Source organism: Ischnura elegans, chromosome 9 (genome assembly GCF_921293095.1).
Source record: "Ischnura elegans chromosome 9, ioIscEleg1.1, whole genome shotgun sequence".
Classification (NCBI taxonomy): Eukaryota; Metazoa; Arthropoda; class Insecta; order Odonata; family Coenagrionidae; genus Ischnura; species Ischnura elegans.
In genome coordinates, this window is record NC_060254.1 from 49,107,090 (window position 1) to 49,134,406 (window position 27,317).

The 27,317-nt window shown below is 39.1% G+C and overlaps 1 protein-coding gene across 2 annotated transcripts in view; it reads left to right on the plus strand.

Moving 5' to 3' along the window:
• The window catches only part of LOC124165657 (zwei Ig domain protein zig-8-like), a 313,548-nt gene that overhangs the window by 219,671 nt on the left and 66,560 nt on the right, over positions 1-27,317 (plus strand). For both annotated transcript variants that reach the window (XR_006866278.1, XM_046543133.1), the window contains exon 4: positions 11,865-12,072. Coding sequence is in view for 1 of the 2 variants with exons in the window: in XM_046543133.1 (XP_046399089.1) it covers positions 11,865-12,072 (208 nt within the window). In the remaining variant the exon portion in view is untranslated. The remainder of the gene's footprint in view (positions 1-11,864; positions 12,073-27,317) is intronic.

Here is a 27,317-nt window from a genome sequence, read left to right on the forward strand (position 1 = left end):
GTTGACAGGGACATGTGGTGATAGTTTTGTGGATGTTATTGAAATAGCATGCATGGGTGCGACAATTTAATGAAGACCGAGCATCGAGTGTCAACAAACCAAAACGATATAGGCGATTTTCCAGTGGTCAAAGCAAACTTTTAAAGAAGCCTTTGCCGTGGCCATGGAATCATGGCGTCAACATTTTGAAAAATGTGCACACGTCTGCAGGGAGATTATGTCGAGAAGTAACACAAGTTTTATATTTTTTGGGTGAGTTGCCAGGTAGAAAAAAATCGGAAGTCTTACAACTTGAATGCACCTCGTCCTTTGTTTCGACGCTAAAATCAATTACAGTAGTAAGCAATGAGCGTAAATTAAAAAAAAATCATAAAATATATAGCTAGCATAAGGATCTTCCTGAAAAACGTACCTTACACGTTGACTCAACGAAATCACTGACAAATTCAACAGCCGAGCCTTTGAAATTACGAGATCTTTTTTTGCTATCTTACTTAAGGTCAAAAATACGAGTTGGGGCAGGAATAAACTCAATAGATTTTTCACTCGGCAGGATAATAAACTAATTAGCGAGGAGTTCTTGGCCCGAAGAATATCAATAGGAAGATGACTGGTCATCTGATACGTTTCGTAGATGCTCGAATCCATGCATATTATTAATGGAACGAACTTTGCATCGAAAATTCATCCGGCTAAAACTTCGGATATTGAAGAATTGCGTTGAGAAGTCATACTAGTTTCTAAGCTTTTGGGTGAGTGGCCAGTTAGAAAAAATATCGCAGGCCTTAGAATTTGAATGTACGTCGTATTAGACGAGAGTTTTATTTAGCGAAGTACAGGTCAAGCGTCAGGTCTAGTAAGGCGGATAACAGTGGCGTGGCCACGGGGAGATTATAACCACGTGAGAACACCGAACGTGAAGTTCATAATATATAGAAGGACTTTTTAAATAAGAAGCCATACTTTCTTTTGGAGGAGAAAAATGGTTATTACAAAAATTCACTTACTCATTATTAACTTTGTGGTAATCCATCATAAGTTTTCTTGGAAGTTTCACTGTTACTTACTTAATTTACGTCGTGAATTGGACTCTAGAGAGCAGTTGGAAATTTTTAAAAATATTGAGAGTCAGGACAGCACTCTGATAAACGAATACCTTTACCCACCCTTTTCTTCTATTCTGGCGTCCGTTTTAAAATTTATCTCTTCATCCGTTAGGTGACTAGGTGACAATAATAAGATAAATAGATCATAATTTACTCCTGAAGATGGTGATAATTCATCAAAACCAGGGTCGCGTTATGTAAAAAAAGCAGTGGTGCAAGTTACCTGAATGAATACAAATACAGCTCTGTTTTAGGATAACTACTATTAGTAAAAGATACATGTTTACTGGTACAAAATTACTGTTTTCGGGTTACAACCTTGAGCCTTTAAAGCGCCAAAAACGAGTAGGATAGCCTCAACAAATAACTTTTAACAAATACTCGTAAAAATTACTGTTTTTGATTCCCAATACTCACGTTTTCGATAGGTAGCAAAAATTCAAAACTTTTCCGGGAAAGGACCCTACATTGCCCTGGGGTGTTTTTTTATACATCTCGGAAGGGCCTCAAAATCTCCGATAATCCTCATTTCAAAATCCTGACCAGCAACAGAACTTTTTTCGGGGGCTCATTGAAATTGAAGTTGCAGTGGGAATCGTCTCAAATAAACTCATTCAATGTAATTATAAGAAAGTACTGAATACTTTCAATTAGTCGTGGTTGACATTTGTTTTTGTAGTTAAAATATCATTACTTTAAGCATATATTCTGGTTAAATTTATTTTATTAAATCTCTAAATTTCATGTTAGTTTATTTTTTAACCAATTTAAGGGTGGTGATGTCATTTAGTGAAACGCACAGACTGGTGTTGACATGACTAATTCGCGTTACAGATGATAGAGAAATTAAACATATGAGCCATTAGGCTTTGGGAATGTAATGGCAACGATTTTGGTGATGATACATTCAACCCGGATGAGGAACATTATATAACTGTCCATCCTTGGTTATGGAGATTTCTTTTAGTAACAGTATATATCCCAAAACGGAGCAGTATTTGGATTCATAAAGTTTTTACTGAAGACAGCGATGTTATACTATGAATATGCTATGAATATTTTGATTAAGTAATTATTTAAACGTAAATGTTTTTAACCCATTATACTACTTTAAATTATACTACATTAAATTACTTCCATTTTCAGGTTTTTAAAATAAAAATTATATGTGATTTTTGGAAAACTATTTTACTCCTCCAACAGTAGCTATGACTTCTTATTAAAAGTGTTGCTTCTAAGTAACGAGTGCATTTTAAATGCATATACATTTTTGTATTTTCGACTGTATTCAGGAAATATTTAAACTACGTGTTCTTTAGTGCTTGAAATTTATTTTCTCCCGGAAGCAGCTCTTGGTTAGATAGGGTTAAAATAATAATGGAAGGTTTTTTTTGGAGTAATAATTTTTCTCCTCAGACAGAAAGCATAATTTTTAATTTATCGGTCCTTACATACAGCATGAACTACACGTTCGGTGTTCACACATGATTAGAAGGCTGTAATTATTTACGAGAGGAGTCCATTCTTCCTTGCGAACGATTTTATGCTCCTTAAATTGTCAATTGCGAACGAGAGGCTAACCAATTCCTCTGCACCCGCGTTTCCCTTAAAATACGGCCTTCCCTCTCACTCTAATCCTTGAAAAAGGGTGCACAGCCGATTTCGAATCGTTCTTAGAAGACGAAAGGGAGAAAAGAAAAGAGCAATTCAAGGGAAAAAGAGTGGAAGAAAGCCAAAGCATAAAAACGCTATCAAACCTATTCCGGAAACGGAGACATGGAACGCGTACGAGTGGCCATAAATGGAGGTGGAGGGAAGCAGGAGGAATAGTTTCTTCCGAATCGAGGCACTTTTATTTTTCCTGAGGATTTGAGGGAAGAGTTATTGCAACAGACGTGGAGTGGGTAAGGGCGATGGGTTTTGGAGGAAAGTGGAGGCTTTTAAAAACCGCTGAGGACGTCTTCGCGGTGGCGGGGAAGGGGGGGGCGTTGAGAGATGACCGTTGGGCGACAGACGATGACCTTTATGGAGGGTGGATTTTCCTTTATCGGGGTCCGGAGAATGATCGTGGGGAGTGGACATGTTAGAGACGATTGGTAGGGATGAATTATGGCCGCTTAGCGGATGAGGAATTTTTTGCCGTGAGTGTGATGGAGGAAGATAAATCGGAGGAGGAGATATTATTAGCTGGAGAAGTGGAGAGATTAGGAAGTCAACCAACATTAACGAGTAGGCCATTTTTAGGTTACTGTATTTGTGATTTATTGTAGTTACCCTCCGAGTGAGAGTATAATTTATTCACAAGAAGACAGGAATTTAGCTTTAATTCTTCTGAGTACAACGAAGCAGCCCTCAAAAATGATTAAAATTACGTATGGAATAATGTACGATGATTAAAGTTAATTTATTAAATAAATATTATTACTAGTAATCTATCGCCTGGCGGTACCATGAAAATTTAAAAAAAAAAAGAATGAATATTCTTCGTACATAAGAGCAAAGAAAGACAGCCTTCGACATCTGACTGAGATAGCAGATTAGATAATGTACATTCTCGTACGTTGACTCAGGTGTATTTATTTGATAAATAACATTATAAGTATGCCATTGCCTATTGATAAGATTATTATAAAAATTACCGAATGAATTGCCTTCCTTCATAAGAGTAAAGAAAAGGAACCATTCACCATTATCGTGATGAAGTGATATATTTGGTCCAATATTTGTGGGTTTTTGTTTTTCAACTATCTCTAATAACTTTCGCTGCCACCAAATCGTAGGATGCACTCAGAAGTTTGAGATATTCGGCAGATAAAATGCTGAAGAGCGTGGGAGGCAGTCTAAGGAGGGTGTCGGATGACGTTGAGCTCACGATAAAAAAATATCAAAGTGGTGGTCTCGTTGCCTGTAGCAATAATTTATGTCTCTCACCCCTATCATCCCCATTAAATCTTTCCTAGTGGAATACTTTTCGGGTGAATCACCTTCTTCCCAATACTCAACCCCCCACTCCCTCTTCGCGATCGCAGACTTTCTCCCTTGCGATCGCACACACACAGAATGGCCGCTTATATCCTTTTAAAGGAAGAACACCGTTCCGGTCGGGCCATTATTTTCTACTCATCGCAGGCCCCACGATATATATCAACTAAAGAGAATGAAAGTAAAAGAGAATGAGAGAATAGATAGTTTCGTATGGTTTAATGATGAGAAAATTGAAAGTGAAAGTAATACGTGCCAATAAATTCATGACGTTTAATTATCTTTCATAAGAAATGGCATAATAAGTTATTATGCATTGAAACGCACTTAATTCTGCACTAAGCACGTCAAAATGACTCTACTGAAAATTACGTGATACCCTAAAGTGTGATTACAAGCCATTCCTCACATGTACCCGATAGTGATTATGGAAAAATTAGCTCTATGGATTATTAGGTATTTCTTCTGTGTGCAATGCCGAGGGGTTTATGGATTTGATCGGCCTCATTCGCAGCCTCTAACATAACTAAAAGGGTGCACCATCTTCTCAAGTGTACGAATAGGAGAACACCTTTCTTGTGTGATATCTACTCTTCTTCCGCACCCGTGGCTCCGTGAGTTACATATGCATATGAGTGGTTTCGCTGAGAAGTGAATTTTTGGCGAATAATAGACTTGGGGGTGAGCATTGGGAGTGAGGGTTTTCGGGGAGTGTGACTGGCCAGGTAGAATATGCGAGAGATACTTTGGAATTATTAATTTGACTATATCCAATTATTAGCACCAATTTTTCTAGTTATTGGCACCCATGCCAAGTACTGGTTGCACTCATTTATATGAGCCAAAATATAAAATACGCATTTATACTAGCAGTATAATGCAATTGGCGAACAAAACAAATATATAACTGTAGTTACTGAAATTTCCAATACTTGGCACCCAGTGCCAATCACTGGAAATTAACAATATTTACATACCAGTGATTGGCACCCCATAAAAATCAATTTTAATTATGATAACAGGCTCTAAGTAAAAAACAACCTCATTGAGATATTACTATCATTACAAATATCTAAGTTTCATACTATTTAATGTGTTGATATTGATAAAAAACGCATCCAGAAGAAGTAACATTCTTAATTTTCCGCTAAGAAAACCTCCAATTTCTCCAAAGAAAATGCAGCACTTGGTTATATGGTCCACAGTCACTTTCCAAATGGTGTAAAGTGGACGGAACCGCTGACACATATTAAGTAAACTTCTTTGCTTCTAAATACAGAAGCATCAAAAATGCAATGCATCTCTGTCTCTTAATATCACACAGTTAATTACGGAGTGCCAACAACTGGGGGGGTGCCAACAATAGGGCATTCTACCCTAGTAAAATGTAAAAAATACCCCTTTTTATATCAGTTTTATACTGTATTACCTCGGATTAGACGTGGCACATCGTAATTTGGTACATTTGCATCGAAGACGAATGTAGTAGATTATGTCATTCCACATCGAAATCTAAGTGGTACAGTATTAAATTTATGCTGAATTACAAAGCTATTTACATTTCATCATGTTAAGTTGATTCCATGAAGTCACGGCCGAAACAACGAGAGGGATCGGGTTGGTGGTGTGGCTAGTGTTTTGGCTTCCCACACCGTGGGCCCGGGTTCAAATCCCGGCAGCGGCAGAGAATTTTCAGAGACTGCCCGATCCCTGCTTGAATGTTGTGTGGAGGACATTTCAAGCGCAACACTCCGTCCGTCGGATGGGACGTTAAGCCGTGGTCCCCTTGTCGCCTTTCGTTAAGAGCAGGCTAATTCCGACGCCAGGTTTCTCTCCACCCTTCCTTACCTACCCTTCCCTCATGGCGCAAATGACCTCAGCTGTCGGTCGCCTCTTCTAAATACCATACCGAGACAACGAATAATATACGAGATGCTGCTTTAGCATGGTATTTGGAGGAGAGACTGATAACTAAGGACATTTGCGACTTAGTGAGGGAAGGCAAGAAAGATTGGAGGTAAATCCAACGACGTTATTAGCCTGCGCATGACGGAAGCCACGCATGGGTCTACTGATTAACATCCCATTCGACGAACGGAGTGTTGCACTCAAAGTCCCCCCACAAAGAATTCAAGTACAGATCGCGCATCTCTGCCGCCGCCGGGATTTTTAACCCGTGCCCACAGTGTGGGAAACTAACACTCTGGGCACCACGCCACCTCTGCACCCGCGAGAGGTTGGTAGAAAGCATTTTATAAAAATGTCAGTATGAGTTAAGGATGAATGAAAGGAATTATACGGGGAGGAAGGAATCCATTGAGTTGGGGCGATCAGACGTCAAAGTGGACGCTTTAGCGGGCGATTATCCTCTGTTGGTTTACAAAGGTTAAGGCCCGGAGATGTGCGCGAGGGATGGAAGAAAAAAAAGTGAGTTCTGGAGGGAAAAGGGCGGCTGTGAGGAGATAAAAGGGTGGAAGAGACTGATGTTAAAGAACCCCGTGGAGGAGCATGTCTTGAGGGTTGCGGCCACAAGCGGAAAAAGAGAGAGAAAAATAAAACTTAGTTTATTTATGGGAGTGGTAGGCGGAGAAAAGTATTGGCACGGGAGTTGGGTGAGGACGGGTGTGCTGGAAGGCTAGGATATAAATATAATAAGAGGGATAGGAACTGTTGAACAGATAGATTCAGATTGTCGTTTTTTCCATCTACCGATTCAATCGATGGATTTTTCTTCCTCATAGGAAAATCCACTAGGATTGGTAGAATATTAATTGCGTACGCTTGGTTTCGCTATTTAGTGGGCCTTCTCCGCTTCTATAGTGTTGAAGTGTTTTTCCCCGTCCCCTCCCTTCCGCACCTTTCCTCTCCCAGAAGCGTCGTCGGGCTCCTATCGCGGCGGCGCCTTCTTCCTTTTTTCCTACCTCTCCAGCCCCTCCCCGGGCGATCGGGCGTATAAGCCACGGCCTTGGTCCCGGCCCCGATGCGTTGTATCCTTAAGAGGGTTCACCTAGAACCCTCATAGTCTCTGTCGTTTTTTCCACGATCAATAAGAGACTATTACCGTTAGAACTCACAAATAGATTAGATGACTTGTAGTGTAGCCTGCTAATTTGTAACCTTACTGCATGAATCTGAATTTTCTTATCTCACAAATTTTTTTATCATGATGCAGCTCCAAAACCCCCATGCTAAAACTAATCCCATAATTTTTTCTTAATTAAATAACCTTTTTTCATCAGTTGTGCGTCCAAATCCGGACAGGAGTGCCTATAAAGACAGATTACTGTGAAAATCACAAGGCTGTCCGACGCAACACCGGATTAACGGCTGGAGTTGGACAATAGTTATTCTTTTTTTTTAAACCATGAATAGGTTAATTAAAACGGCATGAATACATAATTTGACTGTTTTTTTATTCTTACGTAAGCAAAATATTAGCGTGATTTAAAAACCAAACTCGTAACATATAAATTACCAATGAATGTGTCCGAATTCAGACCAGTTGATGGTAGCATGTTTTTTGTGTTCTTGGTTTATTGACAGATTACCTTCATGAGTAATTGGTAGGCTTTGAATTTGCATGAATGTAGTGGTATAATTTTTTATTATGCGTAACGCTTTATGGACCGTGTGGTGTGCATGTGGGAATTCTATTGCATACTGCATGCTGGTAATTGATCAACCCCTGCCGAACACCCTAGAGGTGGTTTGCAGGGTATTATGTAGATGTAGATGATATGGGGAAGTGATGAAGATGAGCAAACTGGAAAAGGAGTGGTCCTTTGGCTGCCTTGTTTTTCCACATTTATTTAGGAGCGAATCGTATACGAAAGATAATGAAATATAAAGAACTTTGAATTTACACATAAATTTAATACTCTACGATCTAGGATTAACCGTGGCACATCATCATGTAGTACATATGCATGGAAGGCGAATGTACTAGATGATTACATTCCACATCAAAACCTAAGTGGTACAGTATTACATTTTTGCTGAATTACAATGTTTTTTACATTTCATTATGACCGGTCGATTCCATGAAGCCGCGCGAGAAACAACAAATAATACTCGAGAAACTGCCATAGCATGGTATTCGGAGGAGAAAGCGATAGTTAAGGGCATGTGCGACTCCGTGAGGGTAGGCAAGAAAGATTGGAGGTAAATCCAACGACGGTGCATGTTGTATGATAGTGATTGATCAACCCCTGCCAAACACCCAAAAGGTGGCTTGCAGGGAATTATATAGATGTAGATGATATGGGGAAGCGATAAAAATGAGCAAACTGGAAACGGAGTGGTCCCTCGGGTGCCTCGTTTTGTCATTTTTTTAGGAACGAATAGTAATACCCGGTAAAAGTTGCGTACCTGGATGGACATCAGAAATGCGTTTTTTTCCAAATCGGTTTCTATCCTCTGTCCGACAATTTGCATTGAAATTTTTAACGAAAAAATATTAAAAATGTAAATATTTTCTTTTTGATTTGAGCGAGCACTCATTTTTTTCAATGGGGCATAACTTGTGACTTTCGTTAATATTTTAACCCAAATACGTCAGCTTTATTTCTTGTAATTAACGAGAAAATGACCTTTCACCGTGTCGTGTGAAGGATTTCCAGAGAAGCAGATCATTCACCTTGATCGGGATTCGATTCTGGTTCTCCCGGTTTCCGGTCGAGCGCTTTGGCCGGTTAAGTTGTTGATGCATCACTCTACCCTGTGGAAATTTGAAGACTAAACCGAAGCTAGTGTTATGGACTACTGAGCATATCATGCTACAAGCAGTCCAAATCACAATGCAGAATTCGTGCATTACGGGTGACTCCCATAAAGTTATCACCGTGGCTAGTCCCGGTATACTTAAAATTATTTTACCGTATCCCCGATAGCAGTTTTGTGGGGCCGGCAACTGGTCCTCAAGACGCTACACACGTTCCGAGCAAACCACTCATCTGTCGGGACCAACTAAGTTGGCACAGACGCGACGGTTGTAGGGTTTGTAGGCCCGACGAAAACAGTCGGACCCGACGGTCGGGCACCTGTAACACCATCCAACCGCCGACCGCCCTACCCCGATTTCTGAGGCTTTACAACGTCTATACCGTTATCGGCTATTTTTTCAATCAATTTGAAGTATGATCTTGCCAAGCAACAGGGGCGCAGCTAGGAATTAAGGCTGGGGGAGGAGGGGGTTTAAGTGAAGCTAATACCGGGGTGTGTGGTGGTAAAGTATACCGACCAGGATAAGCGATAGGTGCGAGATTAATAAATTGCGGAATTTTAAGATAAATGAATGAAAATGGTGAGTTTTACGGCTTTGTGAGGGATATTTTTATTAATTATTACACTAAGATATTAGTAATATGAATCCAATGATGTATTGGTTTAAACTGAAAAATTTTTCTGACCTCTTGGTGGGGGGGGTTTTAACCCCCAAACCCCCCCCCCCCTTGCTGCGCCACTGCCAAGAAACTCCATGAAACACTCTTCACCCATCCTCAAATAATGTCGGAATTCATTTCCATCTATTTCTCGAAGTAAATTCATGTGGGTGAAACTTCAAGCAGCCACATTTTCCACCATACTTTTATTATGTCATCAATGAGAACCTAATTGGCTAAATCCAAACACATTTTTTGATTTTTCGAAAAATGCGGGGCCATTGCCAACACAAGCCGAAACCAACTTCACATTTCACGCGATCACGTTATGTATTGAGGAATATTTGGTAAGTTGGTCGGGTCGGGTAGTTTGGTTTGGACATCTGTAAAGTTCAGCGGAGATTTGGAGAGAACAGTGGCGGATCTATAGGGGAGCCTAATGGGGCTATAGTCACCCCCTTGGGTATCCAATTGACACTAGATAGAATGATAATTTTTTCCGACCCCCATTACTGCTCGAATTTTAATCCCGACATAGCCCCCCCCCCCACTTTCCCCATCCTGGATCCGCCACTGGGGGGAGGATGGGATAACCATGTGGGATGACTCTCTTGGTCCACGAGAAAATAAGAAGAGGGCGGGTCGTGGAAAAAAATCGTATTGAGGAGAGCTTTGGGTTGCTTGTAAGGCGAAGGTGAGCGAGGGAGAAAGAGGATAAACAAGCGTGGAAGGGGAGGGTGAGTTGGGATAAAAGAGAAGAAGATGTAAAAAGGGATGGGATATGTGGAGCTATTTATTTATTTACTCCTCTCTTTCGACTTTCTTTTTTTTTTGCTCGTTCGTGGAGGGGCAGGGTCGGTGCTCAAGGGGAAGGCGAATATCTGCGTGCGGTGGCGGTGGGTAGGAAAAGGGGTTGGAGCGGTCGCAAGGGAATGAGGTGGTACACAGGAGGTGGGGAGGAAAGAAAAGGGCACATCCTTTTGTCATAACTCGTACCCCATTTCCCCTGAGGGCCCAAGAAGGGGAAAGCGGTTTCGGTTAAGGGGGGAGTGTGCTGCGTAAGGAAATTGAAAATAAAAGAGATGGGATGAGGAAAGAGAGAAAGAGGGAGATGCTTGAGATAGAGTTCGACTGGATATGTCTTGAGCCGTTTCCTTCAAAGCTGACGGATGTCAGAACTGACTTCATTCTGTAGCTCTGCAATAGGTATGTTCACTAAGGATGAAATTGTCGTGTAACTCATTTAAAAAAATCGTTTGGCTTATCCGGGATATTAACCCAGATCTTCCGAGTACCGGTCAGGTATGTTACTAGCTGCACTAACAAAAAATTTTCTTTCAAGGCGAAACTCAGAACGAACTTGGTCTTGTGTTCCATCGATTTATACATTAGGGTGGACCGAAAAAAGGTTTTTTTCCAGATCAAATTTGCCCTGTGCGGGAAAGTTGCGAAATGATACAAAGATCTCGCACACAAAATTTTTTCAAATCGGATGATATTAACCACTTAAAATTTTGCGAAAAAGCAGGCTGATTTAATAATCAAACGTCTCTGAAGACGAATTTTATGAACATATGGGATAATGGATAACATTAAAAAGGGGATACATGTTTATAGTTTATAAAAATGAAATTTGAAGTTTATTTCACAAAATTTATAGATCAAGCAATGTCTATGAATTAACAACAAAATTTGTGTACAAACCACCCGCACAACACAACTCATTTTTGCCTTCGTTTCTAAAATTTCATTTTGGGGGCTAAATCGCAGGTAAAATAATATTTATTTCTGTTGAATTTAAGTTTTTAACAACTTAGTCATCATATGGTAGTAAATAATCCCACAAAAAGTAATAATAAGGTAACTTATTTTAAATTAACATCAATCATAATGACGAATAACGTACCTGTGGAGCTATTTTCAACAATAGATTCAGCCAAGACTGTGAAAGAGCAGAACCTTAACAACAAGCATTTCACTAAGTACTTCTCTGCTAGTTTCGTGAAGAAACTACCCAGAACTCACCACGAGGAAGTGGCTACCATCGCGTTCCACCCGTGTCCACAACTTCGTCATTGCTGAGTTTGTCCATGGGCCTAAGTAAGCATTGGAGAATTACAATATTCTCAACATTGGGGACGTGACATTTCAAGCGTGTAAGGGACCAGTGTATGCCTTGCCTTTATTACCTTAGAACTTGCCAGAGTAATGTTGCCATTTTTTCCGTGCAATATGATGACATTTAATAGTACCACTACATCCCTTAGGTAAATTATTCCCGAAATAGCATATTACATCGGTATGCAATAAAAGTAGCAATTGGAGTGATTTCATCTCTACTTGTGAACTAATTCTCATGTTTGATCACCGCATTTAAATTTCACTCTGTCATCAGGTGACGTGGATCCGCTTAGACCGTCGGGAGATCCTGGCAATCAATACCCTCGTGATCACCCGGATGCCTAGGATACTCGTCTCCTACGACAACCAGAAGACGTGGCTGCTCCACGTGGCTTCTGTGCAGCAGGAGGACAGGGGGTACTATATGTGCCAAGTCAACAGCGATCCCATTATCAGCCAAGTGGGATACCTACAGGTCGTTGGTAAGTATCTGCGCTGTCGGCATGCACTGAATAGCTCACTCTAATGAGATTTTTTGACAACTATTTTGATCATCGAGTGTGGTATTTTGCGCCGTATTAAAAAATCGACGGAGCAATTGTTTTCCTATTTCTGAGCCATTGCGTACATTGTGCGAAATAGGCAACAAAACATCGATTTATGAACACTTATACCGATAGGCTCATCGAAGTTTAATTATTCCATTGATCAATTCAATTCAAAGTCGACGTATCGTAACATTAATATTTCTTGTGCAAACTGCTATTGACTCAAGTAATTAGCTAGAAATACGAAGATGTTTTAGATTTTTGATCTTTGGTCAAGTGTGAAGTTTGGAGAGGAACTTTTGAAGGTCTTCGGGATTATTACAAATTCTGTGTCCACGGGTAGAGAGGGAATAAGGGATGGAACGTTTGGTGTGTGGTGGATGGCAACTGCTGTAGTGGAGGTATTGCTGCTTGTTAGTGACTTTGATATGAACCGATGTTTTGAATTTGTTATTGTCTAAAAGGTGCATGTCCACATCTAAGAAGTTGATATTGGTTTTGGAGATGGAAGAGGTAAAAGAAACAGGCAGAAGCGTTAAGTGAAGAAACGAAGGTATTAAGAGAGTCGATGTCATGAGGCCAGAGAATGAAAATGTCGTCAATGTATCTTTTAGACAATAACAAATTCAAAACATCGGTTCACATCAAAGCCACTAACAAGCAGCAATACCTCCAATGCTTGAACATTGTGCAAGTATGCAACCTTGAGTTGAGCATGCAACCCGCCTTCCACCTAAAATGTTTCCTTGGGGTGGCGCGCGCTCACTCTCGGTGCGATATCTCGGGAACCAAAGGGTTCTCGGCAATTGCCTCCCATTCTCCTTTTATCATTTCTTTGTGTTTTCAAAAGTTTTGGGACCGTATGAAACAAACTGAGGACGGAAAAAAATTATGTTCATTCGCCAACAAGGAATTGCTTCTAAATTGATTCCATTAAATGTACCGCAATGAAAGAAATTTGCGGTGATACACAACAAATGTATAGCAAGTCGTTGCAAAATTACAGAAACGTGATAGAATAATCCGAGGGGAACATCATCTTGTGTAATGTCCGATTAACACCCAAAATTACCAGACTTTAAAAACTTTAAGTTGCGATGCGGCACGTATTCCCGGTATCCGATTGCAAAAATAATTTTCACGATTTAATTTCTCGTTAAATGGAGCAAAACTGTGGGGCGCCCCAAAAGAAATTCGAAAACTTTAAAAAAAGGACCACCCTATTGTACAAGCGTCTCTTCGGATTGACTTTCCTAATAATGGCCTTCTTCGCGAGAGATCTATACCGTAAATCGTTTTAGCGTCTGCGAGGAGAAGAATAATGCCCAGGAGCAGCATTGTTATGGTTTCAACATCCATTTATTTAAATATTGTAGGAAGCAGTGCTCATAACTCATGATTTCTAATGTGATGCACCGCGTAATTTTATGTGTAGCCATGTCCTCTTCTAATATACACACTCGGCAATTGCCTCCCATTCTCCTTTTATCATTTCTTTGTGTTTTCAAAAGTTTTGGGACCGTATGAAACAAAGTGAGGAAGGAAACAAATTATGTTCATTCGCCAACAAGGAATTGCTTCTAAATTGATTCAATTAAATGTACCGCAAAGCATTTTGTCCTTATTTGGCTTTTTTCAAATAAACTTTGAATTAAATATCTCGATAGCGCTTCATACTCACTAGTCAATAAATATTGGGGGTAACGACGATGTAATAAATAAATTGATCCCAAATGGGCTTCGCAATGACAATTTTTCGCTTTGTGTAACAAAATGGATTTTCCTTTTCATCTCATGAATTTTATTAATTTTATTTTAATCATAACTTTAATTCTGCTTCTCTAGATGTAAATGATGGCTAATGAATAGTTCCTCATTACAATGGCTATCCGTAGTTAAGTCATAATTTGAAGGAGAAGTGATTAAAAAACTTTTATAGGCATATTTTACAATTGGATCATAGCTAACCATGCTTCACATCACGTGTATGTTAGGTTGAATGGGTATAATTTTATATTCAGTTTTTAGCCTTTTTTACGGAAATGGAGTGGTAATGTGAAGATTAGCATTAATTCTCAATTAAAATGCTTGAATTTATACGATAACTTATTACAATAAATGATATAAAAATACCGCTAACTGTTGACATGAATATATCCTTAAACATATGCATCGTACATATTTGCAAGTTTGATTGCATAACCCCAAGGTGCACTGTCCAAATTCATTCATGAATTAATTACTCGTAATGAGTACTTGCAATATGTTAATGAAAATCAAATGACAGTAACGTTTAATGCATGAAATTGATACAATTTTCCGATATAATTACTTATTATACATAATACAACAACACACAAATAAGTTCATAGGGTAGGAAAGAAAGGGATATGAACAGAATGTAAGTAAATTCTTAGGATAGGAAAGAAAAGAATAGGTACACATATATAATTAAATATAGATATAATTTGGAATATAATTGATTTTCATTGATGTAAAAATGGTTATTTTATATTGTGTAAAATAATATTTTTACATCTCTGGTAAAAAATGCCCACCTTATTATAAATTATTGGTAGAATTTATTATCTATGACAATGCCTACATCTTCATCGCTGTAGTTAATTAAGCATTCGGTATGTCACGTAAAAACGTTATTATTCAGTTCACAGTTATGATTTCGTGATTTTCACAGTATTTTTGCGCACGCTTATTTTTTTGTCCATGGGATGCTGTATTTTGCATCTAATTAGTTAGTTTTAGTGCTGAGATTTTATGTTCAATGCGTGTATTATTGACAAGAGATACATTTTTTGCTTTGCATAGTAAATTGAACATTCATTATAACAGACTTTTAACTCACGCATAATCCAATAACACTACTAGGCCAGGCAGGTATAAAATGAGGATGTGAATGGGATATTATTTGTGTATTCTACTGGTTAAGATTGCTCAAAATGGAGTATTTTGTAGATTATTCTAGTTTGTATCCATCCCAACTTATACTTCTTTCTTCATTTCATAGTAAGGCCTACTCCCTTTCATTCTATTTTTTGCTCTATCGTTTCCTATTCCTTCATAAGTAACCTTAAATTCATTCCGCCCTAACGCCCTCTGTATTTTTTAGCCTTTTACAGCTTTGTATTCGCTCCACCAATATCTCTATCTCTTCCTATACCTCGGGCAAACACTTATCTCAGCTCTTTTCTCATATCTAGGTGTAATCTCTGAAATTCCTCGCCGTCATTTACAAAAATAATCCTCTTCTCTATCAATTTTCAAAGGTCTTGTTATTTATTACCTCAGAGTGAACTTACGTCAGTAAATTATATTTATTTTTACGGTATGCAATCATCGAATATCTGTATTTTTTTCTGATTTTTCTCTTCCTCATGTTCAATTGTGTTTGTTCTCATTGTTATAATAACCTGAGGTTATTTTTCGCTTTCGTTGTACTGCTTGTAGCTGCAAATAGTAATGTACCAGGTGAATTTATTCATGGTGTCCATTATATTTATATGCTATACATTTATTTTTATTTTTGTTGTTTTTGCTAAAATTGTTGCATTTTGTATTTTCTCTGATGGGGTAACTTCCTCTCTTGAAACTTCTTCTCCTATCGCACCGTATCCAGCACAACGTCTCTCTTCTCCCTCTCCGTCCTTTTTAACTTTTCCATCCTTCCTCACATCCACATCTCGAGCTTCTTCAGTCTTTCATCTTTGCGCTTGTGATGTTTGAGATGGCGTAAAGGGCCGTTTTCTGGAGAGAGAAAATATTTGTGTGTGAAAGACGAGGACGATTGGGGAATGCTTCTCAGAGGCTAAGTCCTCTCTCAGGAGAATTCATTTATTCATTCCCCACCCCTATCACTCTGTGCATCACCTCTTTTACACTAGCCTTTCTCCTTTTTGTTTCCACGAATCCTCTTCCCTGTCTCTCGAATGCGAAGGAAAAGACGGTCCATTTTTTCTTTTTCCTCTTGTGATCTTAAATTTTTGTCTTTTTCCTCTTGTGATCCCCTTCACATCTTGGACCACGGTAATTCCTCGTAAGCGTCACTGTTCTTGTTGACTCAGTAGCTCTTCCAAAGTGCAAGGAAAGGTCTATCCGAGTGAAGGCGGAGTGATTATGCCCAATAAGTATTTGATCAGGAGCGTTCGATAAATTACCATGAATGTTTAGTGATCGGCATTCAAGTTGCTGAAGTCACTGTTCTTGTTGACTCAGTAGCTCTTCCGAAGTGCAAGGAAAGGTCTATCCGAGTGAAGGCGGAGTGATTATGCCCAATAAGTATTTCATCAGAAGCGTTCAATAAATTACCATGGATGTTTAGTGATCGAAATTGAAGTTGCTCCATTAGCTTCAGTTAAAATGTCAGGCACAAACTGGCAATGTTGCAATGAGAAAGCAGTCGTTAAAAAGTCAGTAATGGCTCTCATGATTTAATTTACCGAGTCAATAAGCAAACTAAAATTAGTGTTTGAAGTGTTTGTGTTTGTTTTTCAAATTTTCGTCTGTATGTTCACAATATGTCAATATTTAGGGCTAGAGATGCAATGAATAACATTATCCTATCTAATGAAACGTCTGAAACTTGGATATAATATCAATATTTCCATGGAAAAGGCAAATATGATCTCAAAAAAAGGTAATTTTTTCATCCCAGCCTAAAATAAGAGGTCGTAGGTTCGAGTTTGCCTATTTAGGTCGCTGCTGTCCAGGGCATGAATGTTTATGTACGTTAAATTATTAAATTGTTCTGATAGCCCGATTTAAAAGGCGAATATGTGTGTTTCCGATAGTCTGGTAAATGATGAAAACATTTTATTGAGTGAAAGGTCTCTTCTTTCAGAGTACATCCCGCTCTCTCTATACTTCTTACTATTTCTTTATGCTTATTAATGTTTATAGCTATTAAAAGCCGTGTAAGCAACTTCTTCAACAATACATTTTTTGCTGATGGCGTCGTAACATTCTTTGCGCCGGCCGTATGTTTCAAGGTCGGGCCTTTGATGTGCATACGACATTTTCCGATGCTAAACTTTGGTTTAATCCATCATTATGATAGTAGGCCTATGACGCCGAGAGGGGTCACTTTTGGAGCCTTATGTAGATATGAGCGACTTAAGCGTCAGATCTTCTTCTTTCGCAGTCTTCTTCCTTCCTTTTGCTCTCCGTCAACACCTCCCCACGTATCTTCTCACTTCCGTCCCTGCAGCCCCCTCTATCTCCGTACAAACTTCACTCGCTCAGCACTCCAAACGTCCCCCCTTACCATTTCCTCGGCTCCCTTGCGTCTAAAAAGTGCCAAAGTTTTCGAGTAAACCCCTTTTCGTTTTCGATAAATATCTATAATCCACACATCTAATATAAGTGGAAGATTTTAATGCGTTAATGTATGGGTTAGATGAATTTACGTTTTAGCAGCAGAATAATGTATTAGCATGTAAATAATGAAGCATCCGAATTTACCTATAGAATTAACATAGAATAGACGAGTCGGCTGTAAATGTGGTGCAGATTTGGTTATTAGAAAAGTTAATGCATTTTATATCAACTTTTAAAAGCTGTGAAAGTGCTCTCTTAAGGTACCGATGTGTCACCTTCTTCTGAGCCAACTTGCGAGGATTTTGTAGGTTTTGTATAGCAATATGATATAAGCCTCCGGAATTCCAGTAGAAGAGATTTTACATGTCATATGTAGTTCCAAGTGTTTGTGATTTGAATATCCGATGTAGGGACGAAAGTCCTTAAGTGAGCATATCTTTGTTCAAGATATAGATAGGCTATTCCTGTATGTATGAGAATTTTTACTTCTCACGTGCATTCGTGAGTGACAACGTTAAGACTCACAGCTGGCTAGTTCGTTGCTTGCCAAGACGTAATCCCTTCGGGATTACCTACCATTGCCACGGCTGCACGGCAGACTCAGGGGGTGGGTGCTCATTCACGGGGAATTTTTATAGGGCGCCAGAAAACCTCGCGATTGTCGTCCCATGAACTCGCACCGAAGTAGCCGGGTTGCGTGAGAAGAAAAATAAGCTCCATACAATATACGACAAGTTTATTACAATTCTTGAACAAATGAAGATCAAAATAAATGAATCAGTGAAAGTAATCATTAACAAATATTCAGCAAAAGAATAGTTACGTAACATATATATCATTAACAGCGTAGCAAAACTTGGCGTACTAATAATTCGTACTCTCTAATTATACTTAACAAATAAGGTCACTTATGTGATCTACACACACATGTAAAACAATAGACAACTGTGCCAACATGGCCTTGGTAACGTTCAAGCAAATGAACGCTTGCAAATCTCCACAGTATGCTCCGATTGAGCATAACCTTAATGAACATATGAATGTTCAATCTGAAAGTCACCACACATTAGAAGAACTCATAAGTAAATCTTGAAAACTTAGAGTAACACATACGCATGCCTCGCACATTTAAACCACTGAATGGCAGTACCGCTTTCTTTAGCGTTCGTCTGCAGAACGCAGTCTGGTCCCAATAGAACACTCCAGCGGAGCGTGACTTTGGTGAGCATAAGCATGCTCGTCCAACAGGCACAGGAGAGGATTCGTGTGCCACTTATGCAAGATCCGGGAAATCAGGGAATTTAAACTAAAACCCCAGAACAAAAAACCCGTAATTGAGATCGACATGCTGCCTATACGGGTGAACTTCCTGCAGTGCGATTACCGGCGGAAGCGTGGTTAGACCTCACAGTACCCAACCTGCCTCGTTCATTGCCGGTGCCGAAATCCTCCACGCCTACCTACACGCAGGGAACAGCTGTTCCCTGTATACTCGCCTCTGGCCTAGGTGGAGCTCCTGCCCAGCACTTACGGCTGGCCAGCGGACCTCCTTCCTGCACGTACTCAGTTCGCTCTCTTACATAAGAGAAAGGGAGGGGGAGGAATCGTTGTCAAAGTAGGACTACTGTGGCCTCAGTAGTCCTGGGGCGGTGGAATGGGTCAACGGCTGGTCAAGGCAATTGAGTCAGGCCCCAGTGGATAAGCCACTCACAATCGGCTGATCCAGATGGCATGTTACATGCTTTTCCTGATAATGTTGAATTTTATTTGATGTTTTCCTTGTTCCAAGGTGCTGTTTGTGTGCGGAAATTTAAATTTAAATATAGAATTCCCGACGACCCAGGTGATCAGGGTCGCTTATCCATAGGTGAGGGCTGGCTAGAGGAGAAAGAGGATTACCCGGCCATGTGAAATTACGAGGGTCTATCTCCCATTAGAGGGCTACATAGATCAAGGGCAAGGGTGACCATGTTCCTCTAGACACTAAAACTACCCGAATGCCACGGGGATAACAATGTATTCACTTCTTGAAAACTCAATTCCCTTCTGCTCATTTTATGTCACTACTTAGTTTGTACTCTCCGCCGAAAACTTTCTGACCAAAGTGCGGTATTTATCTTTTTTCGCGTATTTTCTTTGTTTTATTTCTTTTTTAAATTGGCTACCTCTTGCGAAGTTGTCGTCATTTTCTTCTTGTCGTCCGAAAGTTTGCAAGGAAATGCGGCCAGCGTTGGCCATCTTGTGGTGTCCTCATCACATTATATATCTCTAAGTTACGGAGAGGAAGCAAATTGTTTGCTATCTTCCTCGCAAATTCTTTCTCACTAAAGTTATTTTTCTCTCTTTCCACTTATCTCTACTGAATTATAGAAATAAATGCTGGCACAGACTCATACTTAGAAACAACCTAGCCGAGTCCTAAAATTACCCAGCTTCGTAGACGATGTCGTTTCTCTAGGATATTTACGTGTAATACTCCACCGTTCACGAGGCAGGATTTTAATATTGTTCATTATCGCCATGCGTGGCTTTAGCACAGGTTTGAGGCTCTCGTCGGGTTGTGGTTTCTTGGAAGTTCTTTCTTTCTCCCTCGCGTTGCCTTCTTGGATGGACCGCGAATGTTTCATTTAGTACCATGAGCTTCGGTACAACTAAAATGCAAAATCAGAAAGTAGCGGCTTCTCGGAATAAAATGAATGGAAATTAAGCCCACTACTTTCTAGGATCACACTTAATATGCTTAACCTATTTGCCTCCTAATTTTTTATGGAAGTTTCTTACCAATATCCCTTTTATATTTTTCCGAAGGTTTTCATTTACCTATTATTTTATGAAGTATGACATTTTATGTCAAGATTCATAGGATTTGTTATGGGATATATTAGTTGTTTTTTGGCGCATGATATTTAGTTTTGGGATAATACTCATTCAATAAACAATTTTCAAATGCAACAACAACAATCACGCTACCAGCTATTTTCAGACTGTTTACATTAAGTAATATTGTGTCAAACCCACGAATCGTCGGCTATTTACCCAAATGCGTTAATTACGTTCAAAACACCTTTTTTGTCTAAAACCCGAGGGGCGCCACAACAGTGGAGGCAATAGATGCGCATGACCACAGCTTATAAAAATCCATTCGCTAGGAATTTTGCCCCTCTAGGTTGACTCCCGCTTCGCTAGCCCGGATGGATCCGCGTCCGTCCTCTTTTGCTCTCGACGGCGTAAAGGCAAAGGCCTCAGGTGCCTCATGCGACAACCCTCCTTGTTTTTTCCGATCCGATCTCATCAGTAAAGCAGGGCTCGTGGGTGTGAACATGTTATTGAAAAAAAATAGTACTTTATATGCTCTGAAAGTTTTATGATTATGGTAAAGTTGTTAGCGAGGAATCCGTTTCCAAAACAGACCGGTGAAACGAGAGGAATGCGTCATTTTAGATATTTTCCTCATTGCGTGCCGAGGGAGCGTTTTTCCAATTTTCAATCTCACTCTTTCTGTAATAACCATGTCATTTGTTACTCTTAATTACGGGAGGTGGAGGGAGGCGGGGTTGTGAAATGTGGAACCATCAACTCAAAGTTCCTTCACCTTTGTTTCTTCAATCGGGTGAGATTTGTTGCTCGAGATAAGATTTGCGTGCAAACGTCTTATTAAGATTCAAATGAGCTTTCAAGTTTTCTTTGTGAATGATGCTGCGCTCAAAAAAGGAATTACCACTCCTGCAAGTTGAGAAGATTTTTTCATTCATAGTTTGCCATCCTTCGGCCTGCAAACTTGTTGGGGTATTTCAACCATTTTGGTATGTGCATTGCCGCAGGACGATTTTCGTATTTGTGGTTTAGTTTTAGTGAGAGGAAAATTATCAACATTTCCTTGCTTAACACATTGTGGTCCGTTCGCGTAAAAGTACGTTTTTCCTCATTCATCGGTGGTGGTCCGGTCACGCATTTTTACGTGTTTTTGAATTATGATTTGTCACTCCCCTCTACGAAATTATTTTGGACTGTTTGACAAAGTTATTGTTCTTGCCAAAAATAAATAAAAACATAGAAATTGAAAATATGTTCATCATAAAAACGTGTATATGTTCATGCAAAAAACATGCATTAGTTCTCGAGTTGTGTGAGTTGAATTGTATACTTGTAGTTTCTGCGTTAAATTTAAAAAAATGGCCGGAGCAAGAAGGGCATCGGACCAAGAAATGTTAAAAAGTTTTGAAATTTCTTTTCCATATAGCGTACGCAACTTCGATATTCGTGTAGTTGTCTAGACCTCGTGAATTCAAATCCACTTTTTGACCTTTAAAAACTCAAGAAACGGCTAAACTTTAATTTTAAAAAGCTATTTGTCATGCGAAGATGTCGTTCTATCTATAAAAATAATGAAATGCACCAATCAAATATTTTTCCCATGATGAGATGAAGTCGACGACTTTTTCGTCGTTCTCGTAGTTTTACGCGTGTTCTTTTTCGCTCTTTCGACCTAAGAAGCTGAACGTTTACGTTTAAACACATCTTAATTATTAATTGTTATAGTTGGATAAAAAATGAGTAAATTGATGTATTACACGACCTTATGGAGCTTCGGCAGAATTTAAATGTTATGCTTAAAGTTCAGTCTTCTACCTTTTTTTCCCCGATAGTAGTAACTATCTCTTCCCAGAAATCAAATGAGTCATGGATTTTTTCGTGGGACTCGGTCCTTAAGGGTGTGTTTCCTTCTTGGCAGCGTGATCGGCGAGGCTCTCGAGGTCATCCATTTGCAAAATGAAAACATACCTAAATATGACATATTTTTTCTCGGGATTCCCATCGGGCTAGAAACAACAAATCTGCAGACATGTCGCGAAGTTTCGAGCTCCGTCTCGGGGCACAACCCAAAGCCACTGAATGTCATTTGGAGGAAATTGACCTTCTGGTCATGGGGTTATTTGTTTTTTTTTGTGACTACGTCCCATTTTTCACAATGTATTTCGTGTATCAAAATGTGATAAATTTAATAAAATGCATAATGTCAGTTCCTTCATCGCAGATTTTTTTAAAAGTATAATCTACGTCCTTGCATAATCATTTAAAAAATATGGAGAACTTGTGTAATTTGTGCATCAAAGTATAATAAATTTATTAAAGTATATAATATCAGATCCTTTATCGCAGTTATTTGCGTTTTCTTTTTAAGTATAATCTATTCCTTGCATAAAATGTTTGTAAAATTATGTCCAGCATCTTGAGAATTTGTTTCGAGGAAATTGGTCAGGTGACTCAGGATTTCCTTAGGCTTTTCTGACAAACTTTTGTTCATGATCATATACCGAAAATTATGAAATATACTTGCTACTTCAAACACAATGTTGGAACGAGAATTTCTTGCTTATATTTTTTCCAATTTGATAAACAAGTCTGGCCCGTAGATAACTGAGAGAAGGAATGCTCTGATTCTAAAGAGATTAATTTTGGAAGCGAGCGTAGATGAAGGGGTTGAGTGCGAAGTGAGCGGGTTTAAAACTCAGGAATGAGCTTTGAAATTATAATACCAGATACGGGATTGAGTGTGGCATTGCGTAGGAAGCGTGTGAGGTGGGTTGAGGAGAAACTATAAGCCGTGTGGAACAAGCTTATTTACCTCCTTGGTCTTCTCGTGGAACGCTCTCGAAAGGTTGCCACTTATTGAAGTGCATCAGTCCTAATATAACTTACGACCAATGTATTTACATTTTTTTTTTAAATAATCAATGAAAGCATATTCGTAAGTGTATGCACCAATATCTCTCTATGAGCTAATTAATATTTTTTCCACCAAACATTGCTCACAGAAAATTTATTAATTCAATTTAATTTTCCTATCAGAAGCTTTTTTTTCTCTTTTGATAGCTTTCTGAGTTGAATATTTAGTTGTAATACATCAACCTTTTTACTACTTAGGCCGTTTTTTTTTTAAATTGCGGTCAGCCTCTTATTAAATTTAGCGATAAAACTATCGTACTGAATTGAGGGGTTGAGAAGCAAATGGGTACAAGTGTTTTTTTTTCTAAACAGAGTTAGGTACAGTTGATTTTTAGAAGAAATATACAATAACTTGGCTGCCAAGGGATATGAGTGAGCATAAATACTCTACACAGGATCCGTCACTCCCATGGTTCCTCTGATTAGCACCGGTCGCAATAAATAGCGGCGCTCCAGTCGCTGGGATACAAGTCAACATATGTATTAGTCCGCAAAAGATACCCTGCGCGTTAAATTGTATCGTTTATTGCTCAAATTAAAGCTCAATTGATTAATACTATTCCAATTCTTATAGTTTAAAAAACGCAGTTAAAAATTTACTACTGAAATGTATTCCCTTCAAAATGATTCCAGTGGTAGCGGTGTTGGAATACCATTCTGAAGTTTCATGTTCGATTACCATCAGTGGTAGTTCTTGTTTCATAATTTCCTTCTACTTTTTCTTTTGCAGTAACCTGCTATTCATAATTCTATTCATGAATTTCAGGGAAATTTTTCATTCTGTGCGAGGAAATGATTTTGTACACTTGCAACATCTGATGTTTTCCCAATTTTTCACACGGAAGCTTCCTTTGAATTATTTTTTTCCGTGACGCAACATGACACATTATTAAGATATACATGTATTTGATTTCTTTTTATGTTGCAATTTTATATTGTGGATTCATTCTTATCATTCATTCCTAGTTTTCGAATAGTGTTTCGTTATTGGTTGTACTTTTAACACCATGCGGAATAGGAAAAAAACGTGCCGGAAAATCCATATTCTTTGATGGTTAAAGTTGATAAATCTCTTGGTGGAAAAGCAAAATTTACAAAAAGACGCTTTTCTGGAGCCTCTTGTTAGATGAGTGACAGCTCTCTGAGTGAATAGATGGTTGACCGTCCCCAACTCCGCAGGAAGAACCAATTCCCTCCCTGTCTCACTCTATATGCTTTTCAAAGTTTTTTTCCCAAAGTTTCGAAAAGTAGACATGAGTTGTGTCCACAAATCCATATTGCAATGTAACAGGAATCAAAATACATGTGTATCTTAAAAATGCGCTATGTTGCGGTAAGGAAATAAAATAATTCGAAGAGAAAAATTGGGAAAACATCACATGCCACACGAGCACATAAAATCCTTGCACAGGAAAAGCAAAAATTTCAGTGAAAATAATGAAAATAATTGTAAAAAGAAATCTGTAAAAGAAAAAATAGAAAGAAATATTGAAAAAATACCGACTACGGTGATTATGAATTCGAATTAACAATATTTCGGTTATATGCCATTTTTCAGTTTTGGTGACTTTCTGAAGTGACCACTATTTAAAAAATATCAACCTTTTAACTAATTAGGCCTTTTTTTTCAAAACAAAGCTCGGTCCCTTATTCAATTCAACTATGGGTTATTTATGCCTAGTTGCATTGAGAACAAAAAAATTGAGCCTTTAAAATTTGAAATCAGGCAGTAAATAGTTGTAGGTAAATAAATGTTGTAAGACATATATTGCCCGTATTCGCGGAAAATCAAAGTCATTACTATAGAATTTCACTTATATTTAGAATTCATAAGCATTTTTGTCTACTACGAGCTCATGCAAAAATATCTAAATTTAAGAACTTCACGCCGAAACCTAGATTTAGCAGTCTTAGAAAATGACTATGTGAATGAATTTGAGTTAAGGACAGTTATTAACTTTATAGTTCAAATTTAATCAAATTATTACATTCTGGAGCACCGTTCATGAGTTTTGCCAAGCAATTACCTTTACACAACATGTGTGGAGTGAAAAGTAGGAATGATTGGGGTATTATTTGCGCAGATAGTGAAGGAGTATTCATTCATCTCTTCTAAATTTGTAGCAGTAAAAAATTTATCTGACTCTTTGTACCACGTCACGGATGTCCTTGATTGTAAGTTGGCCTTCCTTTATAATGCCTTCCTATCCACGCACAAAAATAGGCACTAATATCTGTGGCTTTCCCTTCCCCTCGAACCTCCTTCCCCCACTCCTATCTGACCCTCCTAATAAAGGGTATTCACTTTAAATAATGTATACCTTCTTCGTTAAAACTTTCGCGGGTGCTCGTCATTGTGATTAAAAACTTTTGGGCTATGTTTCCGCGCCAATTCTTTGAGTGGCCCCAACGTTTACCGACCGATTCTGGTCGCTTTTTCAAGGGATTATGAAGAGATGAGAATTTAAAATCTATTATATAGGTATGTGTGTCAGTTGATGGGGGGATGGGAGCGGGAGGTTGGAGGAGTTGGTTGCTGCTTATTTTTTCTCACTACGAGTTGCCAAGTGTGGCTAATTTTAATGCCGGTATTCCCTGTTAAAATTGTTCTTTTCTTCTTTGGATATTTCAATAGCTTCTCGGACGAGTCTTTGTTTAAATCCTTTAACTTTTGCAAGGATTTTGGCTTCCTTGAGGTCTATTGTGTGGCCAAGCTCTGCGTGTTCGGCTACTGCGGACTTGGTTGATTGTCCCAGTCGAATCGCTCTTGCGTGCTCTTCAAGGCGTGTTTTGACTGACCTGCCATTTCGCCGATATAGATCTTCCCGCAGGTCTGGCAAGGAATTTGGTAGATCCCTCCCATTTGTAATGGAGTTCTATCCTTGACGGTGTTTAGGAGATGTTTTATCTGTATGTGAGGCAAGAAGATTGTCCTTATCTGGAATTTTCGTAGGATATTTCCTATTACGTCAGTCGTCCCCTTAATGTATGGCAGGAAGGCTTTCTTCTGGTCGCTGAGGTGTTTTGTGGAAGTGGAACGGGTCTACCAAATTCCTTGATGATGCCCTGATGATGAGCGCCGTGATGGAGCTTGGAATGTTGGCCGTTATGAAAGAATTAACCCTGTGGGAATCCCGAGAAGAGTTTATCCCCTTTTATCCGGTACTTTAAACTATTGGTGGAGGTGGTGTGTAAAACTGGTGGGAATGAAAAACGCCTACGTATTTGATCCCTCCCTTCCTGCCCGTTAAAACAAAAACTACTCGCTTTCCGTGGCCTCTCCTTCCTATTGCACCGCCTTTCCCCACTCCTCTCTGCGGCTCCTGATGTAGAGAGTTCCTTTTGAAGAATTTTTACCTTGATAATGGGGTAATATCATAACAAGTGCTGGAACCATTGCGGTAACACTAAGCGTAAAACGGAGCGTAAAAAAAAGAATTCTATTTTTCTGTATTGCGGTACCACAAAATTAAGCCAGAATCGTTAAAGTGTTAATGGAGGTTGTGTGCCAAACGGGTGGGACTGAAATGAAGTAGGATTGAAGTTGAATGTGAAGGGTTCCTTTTACATTCGTGGACTCGTTCCTCTCCCCACAAACCGCTCTTGTGATTTTTAACGCCGCGCAGTCCAGCTGTACTCAAATGCAACCGATTCCGGGCACGTAGTAAAGGGATGGTTCAAAGCAAAAACATCTCTTCGCTCCCACACTTCATAATACACTCTCTTCGCAAGAATCAACTTTCTCCCTTCCTCTGATACAGTGCGGCACGGCGTGAAGTGAGAAGCCCACACTTCGCCTCGCGGGCAACCGACTGTCCTCGCTTTGATCATGGGTCTGTTTAATCGTTGCGGTGAATTCTTCTCACAACACTTCCCTCCTATGTACCCATTGATTCACGGTACCTTTGTATTTTTCTAGCTCGAAACATGCTTGCTTGCAAAAAATGGGCGGAATATCTATATTTCCATCACAAGATACATTAAAATAAAATATTTTACTTTGAATTCTCTTGCAGAAGCTTTAGGAATATACCCCCTTGAAAACAATCAGTTTCAATATGAAAAGGAAGAGTACTTATGGCATTTATGTGAGCTTCATGATTAATGCAGCGGGGAACTGA